Here is a 15,622-nt window from a genome sequence, read left to right on the forward strand (position 1 = left end):
AACCCCCCACCCCAGCCAATCGCAGACCTGCACTCCTCCAGCCAATCACAAACCGCCACCCCTAACCAATCACAGGGCTACATTCCTTCAGCCAATCACAATCCCACACCCCCAGCCAATCACAGGCCTGCAGGCCCCCAGCCAATCACAAATCCTCGCCGTCAACCAATCACAGCCAACGCTACCCGGAGCCTATCACTGAGCGGCCACACTCAGCTCTGTTGCTGTTCATTAACTACAGGCTGAGAAATAAGCAGATATCGGGGCCAAACAGATAACATATTTATTTAATATAAAATATTGCATCTTTATAAATCCAATGAATTGTTTGTGGAGGAAATGTCTAAGTTCCCACAAAGCAATGTTGACACCACCTTCCAGGCTCCAATTAAGTGGCAAATTTCTTCTGCTTGACTGGTGCTGGCAGATGTGTATTGATGTCCATCAGGGGGCGCTCTATTACCACAAGTGAATCCTCCGACAGCATCTCAACATGAAGCAGTGGCTGTAGAGAAGGAGCCATTCAGATATCACACACCAGACAAGGGAACGGGCAAACGTGACGTGGGAGGCGTTTGGGGGGAATGTGAGAGGAGGAAGGGCAGGTGGGGGAAACAAACTTTAGTTCCCACGAGCAAACTAAATACCTGGAATTTCTTGCAGATTTTGAAGGCGTGGGCCTGACTCCGGCGTGCGTTTGCTGACAGGCCTCTCAGGGCCGCTTGGTTATACAGGTGACACTTGGCTGTCGGTAAACGCTTGGGGACAAAGTGAAGTTACAATTAGGTCACCCGAAAACCAAGGAAATCCTGAAATAAATTGGAATGTCGCAGCCTAGAAATATTTCAACAATCCATCACACAACCTCAGCCGGGATGTGAAGGAGAGAAGCAAACATCAGTGGTTCCAAGATCTTGGCGAAAGTTAGGGTTAGGACAGTGTTAGCTTACCAGGGTCTGGTCAATGATACAGAACATGTACATGTCGTGGAGCATGAACTGGGTTGGGACATCAGGATTGAAGGTAATATGTGTAACAGGTGTGTCCCGTTCTACCCACTGAGGGTGCAGTCCTTGTTGCTGCAGCTTACGGCTCCAATCTGTGAACCGCTTCTCCCTGAGAGAGAACTCGAAAATCTGAGGAGACACGAGAGAGACTCAATAAACTCTGATTTCTGTCATGATGATCTGTTTAAGTGTCCAAGATGTGAACTGAGCTGACTCAGTCCAAGATGTGTACCGGGCTAGCTCACTCAATCCCAGGCCATACTCCAGGGCTCACTAGTACCAGGCCAGAAAGTTACAAGGTCAACGAATTATCTCCCAGCTTGGGTGGATATACACTTTGTTGATGGTTTTCTTCCTTCCACAAAAGATCAGCTCAGTTGCCCTGCGCCAACCTCCTGAAGACCACGTTATCAATGTGTTTGTTCCGGGTCAGTTATTTCAGAGACAGACTCCTCCATGCATCATGCCCTGCGTGGAGGAGGCTGTATCAATGGAAGTTCTTGTTTAAATAATAGAGTAGCTACCTGATGGTCTGTGTGCACTGTGAGCAGGTTATTAGTCTGGGGGTGAATGGCCATTGCTGTGGGAGGCTGGTTATAGACTGGAACAATGCAGTGTTGCTGCAACACAAAGAGAAATCATTAAGACACACAAACCCCACAACAAGTGCACCAGCCTCCCCCACCCAAGAGAGGGAGGGGGTGGTGAGGATGGGGTGAGGGGGGGGGAGTGAGGATGGGGAGGAGAGGGGGAAATAGGAGGGTGACCAAAGGCACATTTGAAGAGGAAGGCTTGCGGTGAGCCTTGAAGGAGGCGAAGGAGGGAGCAAGGTGAAGGGCTCCTGGATAGAGTTCCAGAGGGTGGGGGCAGAGAGGCTGAAGGCCCAACCGCCAATGGTGAGTTGGGCAGGGAGCAGGCCAGTGCCCGCTGAGCGGAGGGAGCAACGTTTGGTGTTAATAGGTCCCAGAGGTAGGGAGGAGCAAGATCTTACAGGGCTTTAAAAGTGAGGACCAGAATTTTAAACTTGATCCTGTGAGGGATGGGGAGGCAGTGGAGCCGGATGAGGATGGGGGTGATCGCGTGCAGTGTGAAAAGAATGACTTTTGATGGCAGAAGCGAGAATCGTAGCCACAGCAAAGTGCAGCCACACAGTCTGTGTGATGCTTTTGCTACTGGAGTTCAAGCTCTGCTCTAGACATACCATCAGCTGCATCAGGTTATAGATGTTTATCTCTCCACCGTGACTTGCTGCCGCCACCCACTCCCCATCAGCACTGACAGCCAACAGAGAGATGGATTCCTGGCAACCTGCAGGAGACAAACACCCAGCATGAACAATACCCCAGACAGAGAGATGGGAAGAGAAAGACACACACTCAAACAGCAAGCACAGTCTGTTAAAACACATAAACTGACTGATGGGAATGGCAGCCAACAGCAGAGCATTATTTATTTATTATTCTATTTATTATAACAACTGAGCACAGCGTAGCCGGGCTGTGGCCACCCCGCAGCGGGGAGTTCTCACCAGATTTGGGGGTGAAGATGTGAAGCTCAGTGCACCGTGACCCTGTAACATCCACAACATGAACAGCACTTCTCTCTGAGCCGGCAAACAGCCGCGTGGAATCTGCCGAGAACACCAGGCACTGCACACCACGGAGCTGCTTCGGTGTCCCAGCAACCTGCAGCGGCACCATACACAGCCAGTGAACAACAGAGGAACACCGGCACCCTGGCCCCGTCCCACCCCGCAACAAAGCCTTGCCCCCACCCCGCAACAAAGCCTTGCCCCCACCCCGCAACAAAGCCTTGCCCCCACCCCGCAACAAAGCCTTGCCCCCACCCCGCAACAAAGCCTTGCCCCCACCCCGCAACAAAGCCTTGCCCCCACCCCGCAACAAAGCCTTGCCCCCACCCCGCAACAAAGTCTTGCCCCCACCCCGCAACAAAGCCTTGCCCCACCCCGCAACAAAGCCTTGCCCCCACCCCGCAACAAAGCTTTGCCCCACCCCGCAACAAAGCCTTGCCCCCACCCCGCAACAAAGCCGTGCCCTGCCCAGTGCCCCACCCCCAACCCCACCTTACCCACAGCAACCCCCAGCCCCCACCCTAGCCAGCCCCATCCAACACACTGGCCACACCCACCCCACTGGCCCCTACCCCCCAGCATTTCCATCTCCTCAACCCCAACAAAGCACGTACCCTGGTGACAGTGACAGAGCCGTCCTGATACTGGACACGATACACACAGACTCGGGAAGCCGTGGCGTAGGAGATCCACTCGCCACAGGGAGACAGACAGCAGCAGTGAATGTGATCTGAGCCCTGAGAGAGACAATCAACCGGAGGCTCAAAACTCAACCAAAGCTCCCTTTCCCCCACCACCTCCCAGACATTCCCTCTCCCCCACCCCCTCCCACTCTCCCTCCCCCACCCACACACTCGCTCTCTCTTCCACCCCCTCCCACACACATCCTCATTCACCCCCTTCCCACATCCACACTCCTTTTCCCTCATCTCAAACCTTTTTTTTCAGCTGAAGCACTTTGTCTGGTTTGCTGTCTGTAGGAGCCATCCCAGCGCCTGAAAACAGGGACAAGATTGTGATATTGTATCCGATTCTCACCACAGACCACCGACTGGGGAGGTGAGGCGGAGAGAAGGGGCGAGGAGGGTGAGGGGAGGCGAAAAGGCAAGTGAGGAGATGAGGTGAGGGGAGGGGAACTGACCTGTCAGAGGCGAATGGTCCAGCGACCAAAGCTCCAACTGACTTGGGAACTGGAACAGAAGAAGCTTCGCTTCCCGACTGCAACATACCAAACTCCGCTGCAGAGACAACAACACTCCATTCACACTCACCCAAGCCTCACCCCCAATTACCCCACAGCCCCTCCCCAACCATGCCACAGCTCCTCCTCCAACCACCCCCTAGACCCTCCCCCAACCCCTCCCTCAACCACCCCACAGACCCTCCCCCATACCCTGATACCTACATGAGGGAAGATGACTTTGCGAAGTGCAGCCTCATATGATTTAGTTTCCACTTTGTCCATCAGGGGGCGGAGCACCAGCTGAGCATCCAAACCTTAACCAGGAAGAGAAAAGTGAGTAAAGCCCCCAACCGTGCCACCCTCAGCCATCCCCCACCCCCACCCCCAGTATGTGACTCACCCCCGGAGACGAGTGCAGACTTGGTGTGCACCAGGCCCCGCACATCATGCGTGTGATATTTAAATGTCTTGGTTCGAACCCACTGGACATCGCCGCCCCCAGACTTAGTTTCCAGGAGCTGGAACTGGATGACAGTTCCCTCTGATGTTCCCACAGCGATGCTGTCCTCAGCCTGGAGAGAGAGGGCCCAGGGAGGCCAGAGACAGTCACACTGAGGGCACATCACACGCGCAGCTGCGTATAAACATGAGAGAGAGGTGGATGTCTCACCGGGTTCACCGCTAACGACAAGGCGTCGCACTTGGTCACGTGGTGAGTGTTCAGGAGGGTTCCCGTTTGCCAGTCCCACAGCTGCACTTTCCCAGTGGAGTCAGCGCTCACAATACTGTCACTCAGGAACAGGACGCTCCACACCACACACTCACGATTGCGCTGACTGGAAATACGGCGGTCCACATCCATCCTCTGCACACAGTGACCTAGAGAGAGAGAGAGACAGTGAGCAAGCGAGCAGCAGTGACAGAGAGACAGAGGCACAGAGAGAGAGCTGTCACTGGATCAGTCCCAACCTCTTACTCACCAGACTTTACATCAAACACACAGATGACATTCAACGATCCTGTTGCTATCAGTGAACCAGCCTTATGCCAGGCCAACGAGAGAACACGCCCTGAAATTGGGAGACATTTCAAACACGTTACTGCTCACGTTCCTCACCCAGTCTCACCCCTTCTTCACCATCGCACCCGGCAGTGCCTGAGTCCTGCAGTCAGCCCAGCACACACTGGGCACTAGCACACATTGGCACACACTGACACCACACACACTGGGCACTAGCATACACTGACACAAGTATACACTGACACATGTATACACTGACACCTTCACACACTAACACCAGCGCACACTGGGAACTAGCACACACTAACACAAGTACACACTGACACCTGCACACACTGATACCCACTGACACCAGCACACAGACACCAGCGCACACTGGGCACTAGCACATACTGGGGCCCATCCACTAGCACACACCAACACACCGACAGCAGCACACTGACACACTCGACGACACAACAACTTGCACTTATATAGCACCCTCCACACAAGGTAATGTCTCAGAGCTCTTAACAGTGGCAGAGCCTGACTCCCAGCCAGGGGGAGGTGGCCGTAAGCATGGTCAAAGTGGAAGGTCTTCAGGTGGGACTTGAAAAAAGGGAGAGAAGGGGAAAGCCAGAGGGATTGAGGGAAAGTGTTCCAGAGTTTCGGGGTGTAATGGCTGAAAGCACGACCTCCGATGGCGGGGCAGAGGGTGCAAGTGGCGAGCAGGAGGCCAGTGACAGTCGAGCGGAGCCACCAGGTGGTGGATTGGGGAGTGAGGAAGTCGGAGAGGTTAGGGAGGTGCCAGAGAGTGAAGGGATTTGAACACAAGTCTGACACTGACACCAGCACTTTGGGAACTCATCATTACAGTTGATAAATGTAAATTGTATTGTATGTGTATGTACACGGGAGTCACTTTTCTGAGGGAAACAGAAATGTTATTGTGGAACCTTTCTGCCGATCCAGATTCCTTGCATATTGAAGTTTTTCTGGAATAATCTCGAATAGTTTGACTGAACCATCTTCGCAGCCAATCTGCAGCACAAACAGAAAGGTGTTAGTGTTACTCGGACTAGAAACAGTCAGAGCAATTACAATTACTTCACTTTCTTCTCCCTCTGCCCAAACACTGAGCAAACACTGGTATTAAAAAAAAATTTCATTCCTCAAATTCTCAAAGTATCAATGAACAACACTCCCGGGTCAGCTACAGCATGGGTTACAGACAAAGTTAAACTCCCTCCACACTATCCTTCCACATTCCCATGTCAGGGACAGCACGGGTTAGATACAGAAGACCAACAGTCAGTTTGATTTGCTAGGTCGCTTATTGTCATTTGTAATTTATGGTTGAGGTCGGTCAGGAAGCCTGGAACTTACCGCAAGGTGAGTCTCCTCGGGGTTACAGCTCATGCACCAAACAGGGCCGCCAAAAGCATCAAGGCTGTACTTTGGACACAGCCTCTGCAGATCTATTTCCATGATCTCTCCAGTTAATCCCACAGTGAACAGCCGATTCCATCCCACCCAACACATCGCTTCAATTGATTTCCTGTCATCCCCAGGAATCACCTGCAAAAGGAATAATTTCTCAGCAAATAAAAATCACTGGATCAAAGTGGTGCTGTAGAATGTCCAAAACTGCACGCACAATCTTGCCCAAGCACCGGGGCAGTCTTGAGGATGGGGACGTGCTAACACCTTTTGCTACATTTCTCCACGTTGTCACACAGATGAGCACACACCTGGCTCCCAGCCTCTACTCATTCTTGTTACATGAAGCGCCCCCACGCTCATATTTCCTTGCATTTGACACAGCAGTTTTCATGTTGGGAGGAAATCTCAGACACTTACAGGATTAACTGAAAAGTGGAGCAACTGTGTATTTTGTAGGCAAAAGTAGCAGTCAATTTGCACACAGTCAAATCCAACAAACAGCGATAAATTTCATGTACAATTTCAATCAAAAGGGACTGTGGGCCGTCTCTCCAACAGCACCACTGAATCTTTAACATCCTCCTGAATAGACCGACAGGACCTCAGTTGAACATCAGTGAGGAGCCGGGGCTCTCGGTGGTGAGGAGCCGGGGCTCTCGGTGGTGAGGAGCCGGGGCTCTCGGTGGTGAGGAGCCGGGGCTCTCGGTGGTGAGGAGCCGGGGCTCTCGGTGGTGAGGAGCCGGGGCTCTCGGTGGTGAGGAGCCGGGGCTCTCGGTGTAATTACCTTCTCCTGGAAGAAGTTGTTGTTGAAGCTGAAGATTTCCACAGCCCCCGAGAGGCGCGCGGCCGCCAGGCGCCCAGAGCAGCTGTTGTAGCTCAGGCAGCGCAGCCCCGCCGGCAGATAGTCAAAGAACCTCACCCGGTGAACCAGCAGCTCGGCCATTCCTGGGGGAGGGATAGAGAGGGGGTGGAGACTGTGGGGGGGGGAGGGGGGAGGCTGGGGCTGTGGGGGGGGGAGGCTGGGGCTGTGGGGGGGGGAGACTGTGGGGGGGGGGAAGGCTGGGGCTGTGGGGGGGGAGACTGGGGCTGTGGGGGGGGGAGACTGGGGCTGTGGGGGGAGACTGGGGCTGTGGGGGGGAGACTGGGGCTGTGGGGGGGGAGACTGGGGCTGTGGGGGGGGGGAGGCTGAGGCTGAGGGGGGGATTGGGGCTGAGGCTGTGGGGGGGAGACTGGGGCTGTGGGGGGGGAGACTGGGGCTGTGGGGGGGAGACTGGGGCTGTGGGGGGGGGGAGACTGGGGCTGTGGGGGGGAGGCTGGGGCTGTGGGGGGGAGACTGGGGCTGTGGGGGGGAGGCTGGGGCTGTGGGGGGGAGACTGGGGCTGTGGGGGGGAGACTGTGGGGGAAGGCTGGGGCTGTGGGGGGGGAGGCTGGGGCTGTGGGGGGGGAGACTGGGGCTGTGGGGGGGGAGGCTGGGGCTGTGGGGGGGAGACTGGGGCTGTGGGGGGGGAGACTGTGGGGGGAAGGCTGGGGCTGTGGGGGGGGGGAGACTGGGGCTGTGGGGGGGAGACTGGGGCGCTGTGTGTCTAACTCGGGACGGGACACAATGTGTGCGCGGCCGCCATGCGCTGACCTGTGAACCGGAAGCTGATGTAAAGGTGCGCGCGCAAGCCGACTCGCTGGCGGGAAAATTGTTATAGGTAGTGAGACACACACAGTGACATACAGTGTCACACACAGTCACACACACATACAGTGTCACACACAGTTACACACATAGTGACTGTCACGCATTGTCACACACAGGTACAGAGAGTAAGTGTTAAGGGGGAGGAAGTGTATTAAGTATTCCCCAGAGCCCCGATAGTGGTTTAATACTGCAGATTAAAGCGCAGCTGCACTGTTCAGGGGTATGGTGCAGATTGTGATATCAAGGTAAGATTTACAATAATTATACTGCTGACTGCTACCAGTCACTCAGAGATATTACCTGCTGGGTCAGCCACAACTGGGGGTGGAGGAGGAAACAGCATTTAATGTAACCAGACATTCATGACAGAACGTGTACATGATTCACTAAAATATCCCTCTGCAAACAGAAGAGACGATGGGGTTGTGGCAGAGTGGCTCCTGATGGAACTCCAAGGAGAGATAGAATCTCGGCACCACATTGGACTGGCTGGCAACCTCATGGGGGATCTGCACTACACAAGAGAGGTACCTCACTCGCCTCCCGTAATTCTCTGCTTCATTGCTAGTTCCAGTTCATCATCAAATAATTATTGCATTTGATACAGTGTCTGTACTGTCTAAATGCTTTAAGCGATTTAACATCAAATGTATTGACTGCATTTGTAGGTGAACAATGGGAAATTTCCATGTGTAACGAGTGTACATATGTGGAACTCTGTCTGGTTTGGGTACTCTTAAGCACGGTGATGGGTTCCTGCAGACACCTATCACTTTACTGCATGAATGAAATCATTTTGCTTTTATAGAAGAATAAGGAAACTTTGTCCATGTGCTGATCAATTCTTTTTGTGCCAGGGAGTTCCAATCCTGATAATCGGCCACCACATCCTGTACGGTAAAGTCAGCCATCTAGAGAGACCATTTGCCGTGCTGGTCAAACATTCAACCTCAAAAGAAACATCTGAAAGCCGCCTGCAGGCTGAGATCCCGGGAGATGGAAATTCTGTGACTAATTATCTGGTCACTGCTCTTATCAAGAAAAAGATAATTTTCAAAACTCGACCAAAACCCATCATTACCAATGTGCCCAAGAAGTTGTGAGTGTATGAAGCTAGGTACAGTTTGTGTCAGACATCTCCGGCTAAATGTGAATTTCAAAACTGCTCGTTTCATGCTAAGTGATTCCTGGACAGATTTACCAGTGGCTGGAACATCAACAATAAAAGAACAATAAAACTTTTCGCTAACATTTTGCAATTTTAGAGTGAAAGGATATTTGTGCACGTCACATTGCCGATCTCAAGCCAGTGAGAGGTTGGCAGCAAATAGGGAGCCCGGGTCAAGGGGATCTGTACTCGGCAGAGAAATATTCAACCTCAAAGGAAGGTGGAACCTGCTTCCCTCATTGGCAGATTTGGTGTCGAGCTGCTGCCACATTCTCCAGCACCTTCTGCCCTGGAAGGTCTTCATACAGTTAATTACCACAAAACCTAGTGACTAGAGGGAAATTTTCAGCTAATCCATACCAACAACAGCTTGCACTGCATTCAGATCAAAGAACAAATGCTTTCTGCAGTTTAATGAGGGAGAAATATGGACACGTCACCAGGAGAAATTCCTACTAATCTCTTGATAAGTGTCTTGCAATCTGTTAATGTTCCCCAGAACCGGCAGAGAACCTCAGTCCAGGGACTCATTGAAAGACTGCGCCTCGGGCAAAGTTGTGTTCCGCCAGTTCTGTGCCGAGTCCTGAGACTCATCATGGTGTCGGCTTTATGTGGCCGGAAAATTTCAGGTCATGTTCAGGCGGATCCGGCCTGATACCTTCCTGTACTGTTCTTTTTTCAAGGCTCCCTGACTGACTGACCCACTGACTAACACTGACTGACTGACCCATTGAGTAACACTGACTGACTGACCCACTGACTGACTGGCCAGAATGCTCAACAGCAACAATTTGCATTTATATATCGCCGTTCACGTGGTTTAGCGTCCCGAAGCGCTTGCCGGGATTTCCTGCCTTTATTTCGGATTCTCCAAGATTGGAATACAAAGTTTCACCGCCTGAATATTACCAACCAGACTTTCACAAAAATCCAAGTCTTTAAACCTTTAATTTGATTAAAAAAAGTTTTAAAATCTCAGGCGTTTGTAAAAATAAATCGAGCCGCAATGAGGGCGAGTAGTTACCAATCATTGAGAAGCTGCTTACCCCAAACAAGGGGAAAGACCAAAGAATACAGTCTTTTCATTGAAAACCCTGCTGTAGTATTAAATACATAAATTCCCACAAATAGTTTTATAGAAAAATAAAATAATTCGCATTTTAAAAAATGGATTGGTACGTAAACTGAATCCCAGGCTCTCTCACTACCTGCATTATCCAAACCTTTCATGGGATTGTCCCACATGCAGGGCAGCTGTCACCTGGGATTAATTTAATCCAGGAATTCATCGTTGGTTGTGTAACAGAACTGGAACCACAAAGCATCAACACAAACACTCCCATCTCTCCCCTGGAACAGTAACACTCACATCCCCAGGCAGGAGTGTGAGGACAGGAAAGATAATCGTTCTGCCCCAAGTCATTGCCGAGTCTCAAGTCTTGTCCTTCGCTTGTATTTTTCAAACAGATTATTCCTGTTCAGTCAACATTAAATTAGAAAAATAATTAAGAAAAACTTAAAACTGAAAAGTTGTGCAGTGAGTTTTGGACTATAACAATTGGCTTTGTGGTGACCACTGATGGGTGTGAAAGGAAGAGAGGAATGAGTAACAAATGAGGAGCAGAGTGTACAGGTAGGAGAGTGAGACTGGAGGCCATTGTGTAGTCAGGAAGGAAAGACGAGGGTCTTGGGGAAACGTTGGCAAACTACTGAGCCACGTGTGGTTCCTGAAGGGACTGTGTGGCTCACACTTGTACATGAGCTACACATGTGGCTCAGTACAAATCTGGGTTTGACAAGGCTGTTTCAGGTGCAGGAAGTTAGTGACGCCTGACAGAATATTTACAGAGTCTGGTTAGGTAAAGAATATTGGCTGCAAAATTTTGGAGTGAGCTGGAACTGGAGGGAGATAACTGGAGAAACGTGTCCTTGAAGTGACCAGGGAATGAATAAGGATTAAGGGGGATATGAGATCCTGGCATAATAATTATAAGAAGAATAAGAAGAATTCCTGCAGTTCATATAGTAATAGTTGTGGAGTCCTGTAGCTCAGTGGTTAGAGCACTTGCCTTGCAAGCGACAGACCTGGGTTCAATTCCAGGCAGGGTGAAACCTTGGGTAAGTTTCCTTACTCCACACGACTAATAATAATCCCGCCAAAAAAAAATATAATAAAAAATTGGGCATTTTCAATCCAAGACTGTTTATGGGATGCTGCTGTGCGCAATTGGCTGCCGCGTTTCGCCCACAAATATACGGTCAATTCACTTTACAGCACATTCTGTGAAGCTCTTTGAGACGTCTAGAAGATGTGAAAGCGCTATATTAAATGCAAGGATTATATTATTATTATCCCAATTAAACCTGCCTCAACATCCTTCTGAGTTAGTGTATTCCACATCTCTCTATGTGAAGAAATTGTTTCTTGCTTCTAACCACTATGTCCCCTCCAACAGCAGGAAGAATTGTTTCCTATCTATCTTGCCAGTTCCCTTTATTATTTTAAACATTTCATTCACATTATCCTCAACATCATCTTTGGAAATATATCCCGTGCCTCCAGACTTTCATGGTTGCTAAACACATTAATCAATGGTGTTAATTTGTTGCCTCATCGATGAATGCTCTCCACTGCTATATCCCAAGATTGTGAGCTCAAAAATCCCCATTATCCTCCAAATGTGAAAGTCCCTGTGCCAGAAGTCCTGTGACACGGTGGAAAGTGCTTGTCTTTCAGTTATTACCTTGAGCTTCAGGAACAACTGAACCCTGTAGCACTGCTCCCATGATGACCTTATTCTGGAGCAGGGACTCAGGCCTCCATCAAAACCAGGTCCTCATGCTCCGGTTTTTCATTGCGGCGCCGAGCCATGATGGCGAGGTAGAGAGAGAGAAGGAGGAGCCAGTAACAAGCATAGATTATGGCCCCGATAATGAGGAAGGTCCGCTCAGTCTCCTTGAAGGGCACCTGTGCCTCACAGTAAATGGTGTAGCTGAGTCCTCCTGCTAGGACCGAGAACCAGACAGACACTGGCACCAGCCCAATGAGATTGACCACAATCCGCCGGCGCCCTGAGGTGCCCCACCCGGCCTGGTTGATAGTAAAAAGGGCGAAGATTTTGGCAGGGAGGAGGCTGGACATATACAGGACAGAGTAGAGTGACATGAAGACCATAACAATGCTGCCACGCAATAAGCAGGCGTATGTGGCCTTGATCATCCCCACTGTCTGAACTGTGAGCAGGAAAAGCAGGATGTTCCAGAGGCGCCCACTGTAGAACAGCTGAATTACTGTCGTGATAAGGAAAAAGGGGAAGAAGCCAGTCACAATAGATTCATAGGTCATCCACAGATGATGCTTGTGGAGCCAGAGAGCATTGTACAGCCACTCGCGAAAGTAGGACTTACTCCAGCGTGTCTGCTGGTTTAGCCACCGCAGGTATGTGCTGGGGGTCTCTGTCAGGCATTTGGAGCGGGCAGTGTACTTGGTTTTATAGCCTAGACTCAGCACTCGGTTAGTCAGGTGCCTATCATCCCCAAAGCTACACTTGGATCCCAGGAACTGCTGGTTATACCAGTCCTCGAGGAAGAGGCGAAGCAGTGAATTGCGGTACATGCCTAATGGGCCGCTGATGCATTGAACACAGCCAAAGTAGGACTGACACGCCCGCTCCACATTAAACGCCATCCAGTAGCGTACACTACTCAGGAAGGAGATCCACGAATCATATTTATTCAGTATCTGTTGGATAAAAACAGAATTTTAATTATAAGTAACAATTAGCCTTGCATTTGATGCAGTATCAAAATGACTCAAAATGCTTCACAAATAATTGCTCATGTATTTTCTTTCATCAACCAGGTGCTTGACATATGGAAAAACAGGACCATGCTGAAGAATTTCCAAACTATTGTAAAACTACAGTTTTCATGTGTCTGGTATGGAGTCAACAGCAATAACTTGTATTTATTTTGTGCACTGCATGCAGGATAGTGTGTGTCAGAGGGTGCACTCTCCCCCCGGAGGGACATAATCTGCTCATCTAATCCCGGAAAGTCTATAATAATAATAATCCTTGCATTTGATATAGCACTCTTCATGCCTCAAAGCGCTTCACAGAAGACTGTAAAGTGAATTGACTGTATATTTTGTGTGCGAAACGCAGTAGCCAATTGCGCACAGCAGCGTCCCACAAACAGTACTGCCTCTGAGACCATCACAAAAGATCAATCGGATCCTGATCTTCTATTGCCAAATGTGTCATTTGAAGCCATCTCAATCCAGAAAAGACCCTTCAGCACCCCCACCCCCCCACCACCACCACACACCCAGGGACAAAGAGACGTTTTCCTCCAACTGTTACATTTGTAAATGATTGTTCTCACCTGTACATCTCCACCCACTGCTCCCACCTTGGGATCTTCCTCCAGGATTCTCACCATTTCTATGGTGCAGGCAGGATCCAGCACAGTGTCCGAATCACATACCTGAGGAAGAGAACATTTACACTTTCAGCTTGCAACCCAACACTGGAATGACACATTCTGTCCATAGGCGACCTGACCATGCTATAGGCCACCTGAGCCGCATGATATAATATAATTGTAGATTTAACATTAATACACAGAGGGTTTCCATGTCAACAACAACAACAACTTGCATTTATGAGCCGCACTTCACGCGGGGTAGCGCTTATTAAATGGCATTTTAAAGGTGAAATGATTGCGGGAGGGTGAGGGAGGAAGGTGCCGTGACAGAATCAGACCTGGTGTATTTGATACAGTTTATCATCACTTTAAACTTCTCAAAAACCTTCCAGAGATTTTCTGTAAAATGCGCACTTTGGGACAGAGATCAGTGGGTCCCACAAACCGGAGATTTGCTCTCAGGTTTCCAGTGCCAGTGCGTGGATCACGCTGTAAGTGTGTGAGCACCTTCTCTGATCTCGCCCGTTAAACTCAGGTTAAAAGGGGGAAAACACTCGCCTAAAAAACTTTTTTTTTAAAAAAAACTTCTCATTCGAGAGAGAATCGCCGCATGAAAGAGATCTCTCCCCCGCTGTTTGTTTCCAGATTGTGAATAAAGTGGATTTAGAACTGGCAGAGGAGACACTGCTTAGCGCCCAATGAGGCGCTCATTTCCCTCAAACAATTTACACTTAACACAGACCATACAGTGTCAAGAAAACAAAAACAGAAGCCGCTGGGAACACTCAGCAGGTCAGGCAGCATCTATGGAGAAAGGAAAGTGAGTTTGGTGCGAGTTTCACAACCGAATCGTCTTTCAAATAAAAGATGTGAGTTACGAAAATCCAGAGAAATTCACAATAATGTATCAGAACCGCGAATTGCGTGTGTGTCTGTGAGATGAGAGTGAGAGACAGACACACAGACAGGCAGTGATTCAGCTACACTGGGCGGGATTTCTGCAGTAACTGTTTGATCTCCATTCATTGTATTTCTGTTACATTACGATGTCAGATGATATTTCCGTTCCCAGTAACTAAAGTTATTCTTCCAGAAACTCTCACAATAAGAGGTTTAACACAGATCATGTCCCTAAACCCTAACCTCCACCCACACCTCCTTACCTGTATATAGTCCACGCTGTCTCCCAGAGCGCTGAAGGCTGTGAACATGACCTCTCTCTTGCCTCCCCACTTCTGCATGATGCAGGAGAACTTGTTCTGGGTCACGATCTGCTCCACCCGCTTCTTGTTCTCAGTCAGGGTAAAGTCTGTGTCCCCGGGGTCTCTGTCGTGATAATTACTGCTCCAGACATAGGAGCCAGTGTTGTCCTGGCCCAGCACCTGGTTAAAGATCTCCATCATGTACATGTCCTCCTCGCTGTTGCCATCTATCACCATTACCACCTTCAGGTTGGGGTAGGACAGCCTCTTGACCGACATCAGACACTTGCTCAGATACTCGGGATCCTCCTGAAACGCCGCGATACACAGGGCTGTGGACCTGCTGCACTTGCTGAGCCGCCCCCGAGCCCTCATCCTGCGTTGCTCCAGATAGGCGAAGAGGCTCTGGATACAGAGGTGCAGAGCGAGAATCGCCCCATAAACCCCGAAAGACAGGTGATAATTCTCCGTGGAGCCAAATTGATATCCTTTCACATAGGCGAGGGTGATGGCTCCCAATACCGCCAGAGCGAACAGGCTGGTTCCCAGCAGCCGCAGCACAGAGGTGACTTTCTCACAGGACATCTGCAACCAGGGAGATGGTCAGCACATCACAGGCAGCGGGAACAGAGAGGCATAGAGACGCACACACATAACCGTGAGACACACACAACAGGGAGACACACAAAAGATATACACAAACAACAGACATAGAACACACACCGGCGGTAAACTGCGATTGTTCAGCGGTTGAATAGATGGGGAGGAACATGGGTCAGATCCAGTGGAGAGTGAGAGAGAAATCCAACAACTGTCTGCTCTCGCTATAAATGACTATGCGCGTCTGTCTTTGTCTGCGTCTCTCATTCTCTACCGTGTGTGTTTATCGGTCTCGGTTTCCCGGTGGCAGGTT

The 15,622-nt window shown here is 50.2% G+C and overlaps 3 protein-coding genes across 3 annotated transcripts; 1 reads left to right on the forward strand and 2 right to left on the reverse strand.

Annotated features, from left to right (window-relative positions):
* Window positions 1-260: 260 nt before the first annotated feature.
* utp4 (UTP4 small subunit processome component) lies at window positions 261-7,178 on the reverse strand. The gene is made up of 16 exons (XM_007907939.2): window positions 7,009-7,178; window positions 6,168-6,359; window positions 5,738-5,822; window positions 4,762-4,851; window positions 4,452-4,660; window positions 4,182-4,353; window positions 4,004-4,095; window positions 3,740-3,836; window positions 3,535-3,593; window positions 3,213-3,335; window positions 2,536-2,692; window positions 2,209-2,315; window positions 1,532-1,627; window positions 951-1,136; window positions 648-758; window positions 261-505 (listed from the first exon to the last, which is right to left on the reverse strand). The coding sequence occupies exons 1-16, from the start codon at window positions 7,165-7,167 to the stop codon at window positions 389-391; spliced, it is 2,052 nt and encodes a 683-aa protein (XP_007906130.2). The 5' UTR covers window positions 7,168-7,178; the 3' UTR covers window positions 261-388.
* Window positions 7,179-7,791: 613 nt separating this feature from the next.
* Window positions 7,792-9,160, forward strand: chtf8 (CTF8, chromosome transmission fidelity factor 8 homolog (S. cerevisiae)). The gene is made up of 3 exons (XM_007907938.2): window positions 7,792-8,156; window positions 8,321-8,438; window positions 8,769-9,160. Exons 1-3 carry the CDS (start codon window positions 8,134-8,136, stop codon window positions 9,012-9,014), a joined length of 387 nt encoding a protein of 128 aa, XP_007906129.1. The 5' UTR covers window positions 7,792-8,133; the 3' UTR covers window positions 9,015-9,160.
* A 2,232-nt stretch (window positions 9,161-11,392) lies between these two features.
* On the reverse strand, window positions 11,393-15,354 carry has3 (hyaluronan synthase 3). The gene is made up of 3 exons (XM_007907937.2): window positions 14,671-15,354; window positions 13,466-13,567; window positions 11,393-12,821 (listed from the first exon to the last, which is right to left on the reverse strand). The coding sequence occupies exons 1-3, from the start codon at window positions 15,292-15,294 to the stop codon at window positions 11,892-11,894; spliced, it is 1,656 nt and encodes a 551-aa protein (XP_007906128.1). The 5' UTR covers window positions 15,295-15,354; the 3' UTR covers window positions 11,393-11,891.
* Between the last annotated feature and the right edge of the window lie 268 nt (window positions 15,355-15,622).

The sequence above is a fragment of the Callorhinchus milii genome, unplaced genomic scaffold (assembly GCF_018977255.1).
Source record: "Callorhinchus milii isolate IMCB2004 unplaced genomic scaffold, IMCB_Cmil_1.0 Scaffold14, whole genome shotgun sequence".
Lineage (NCBI taxonomy): Eukaryota > Metazoa > Chordata > Chondrichthyes > Chimaeriformes > Callorhinchidae > Callorhinchus > Callorhinchus milii.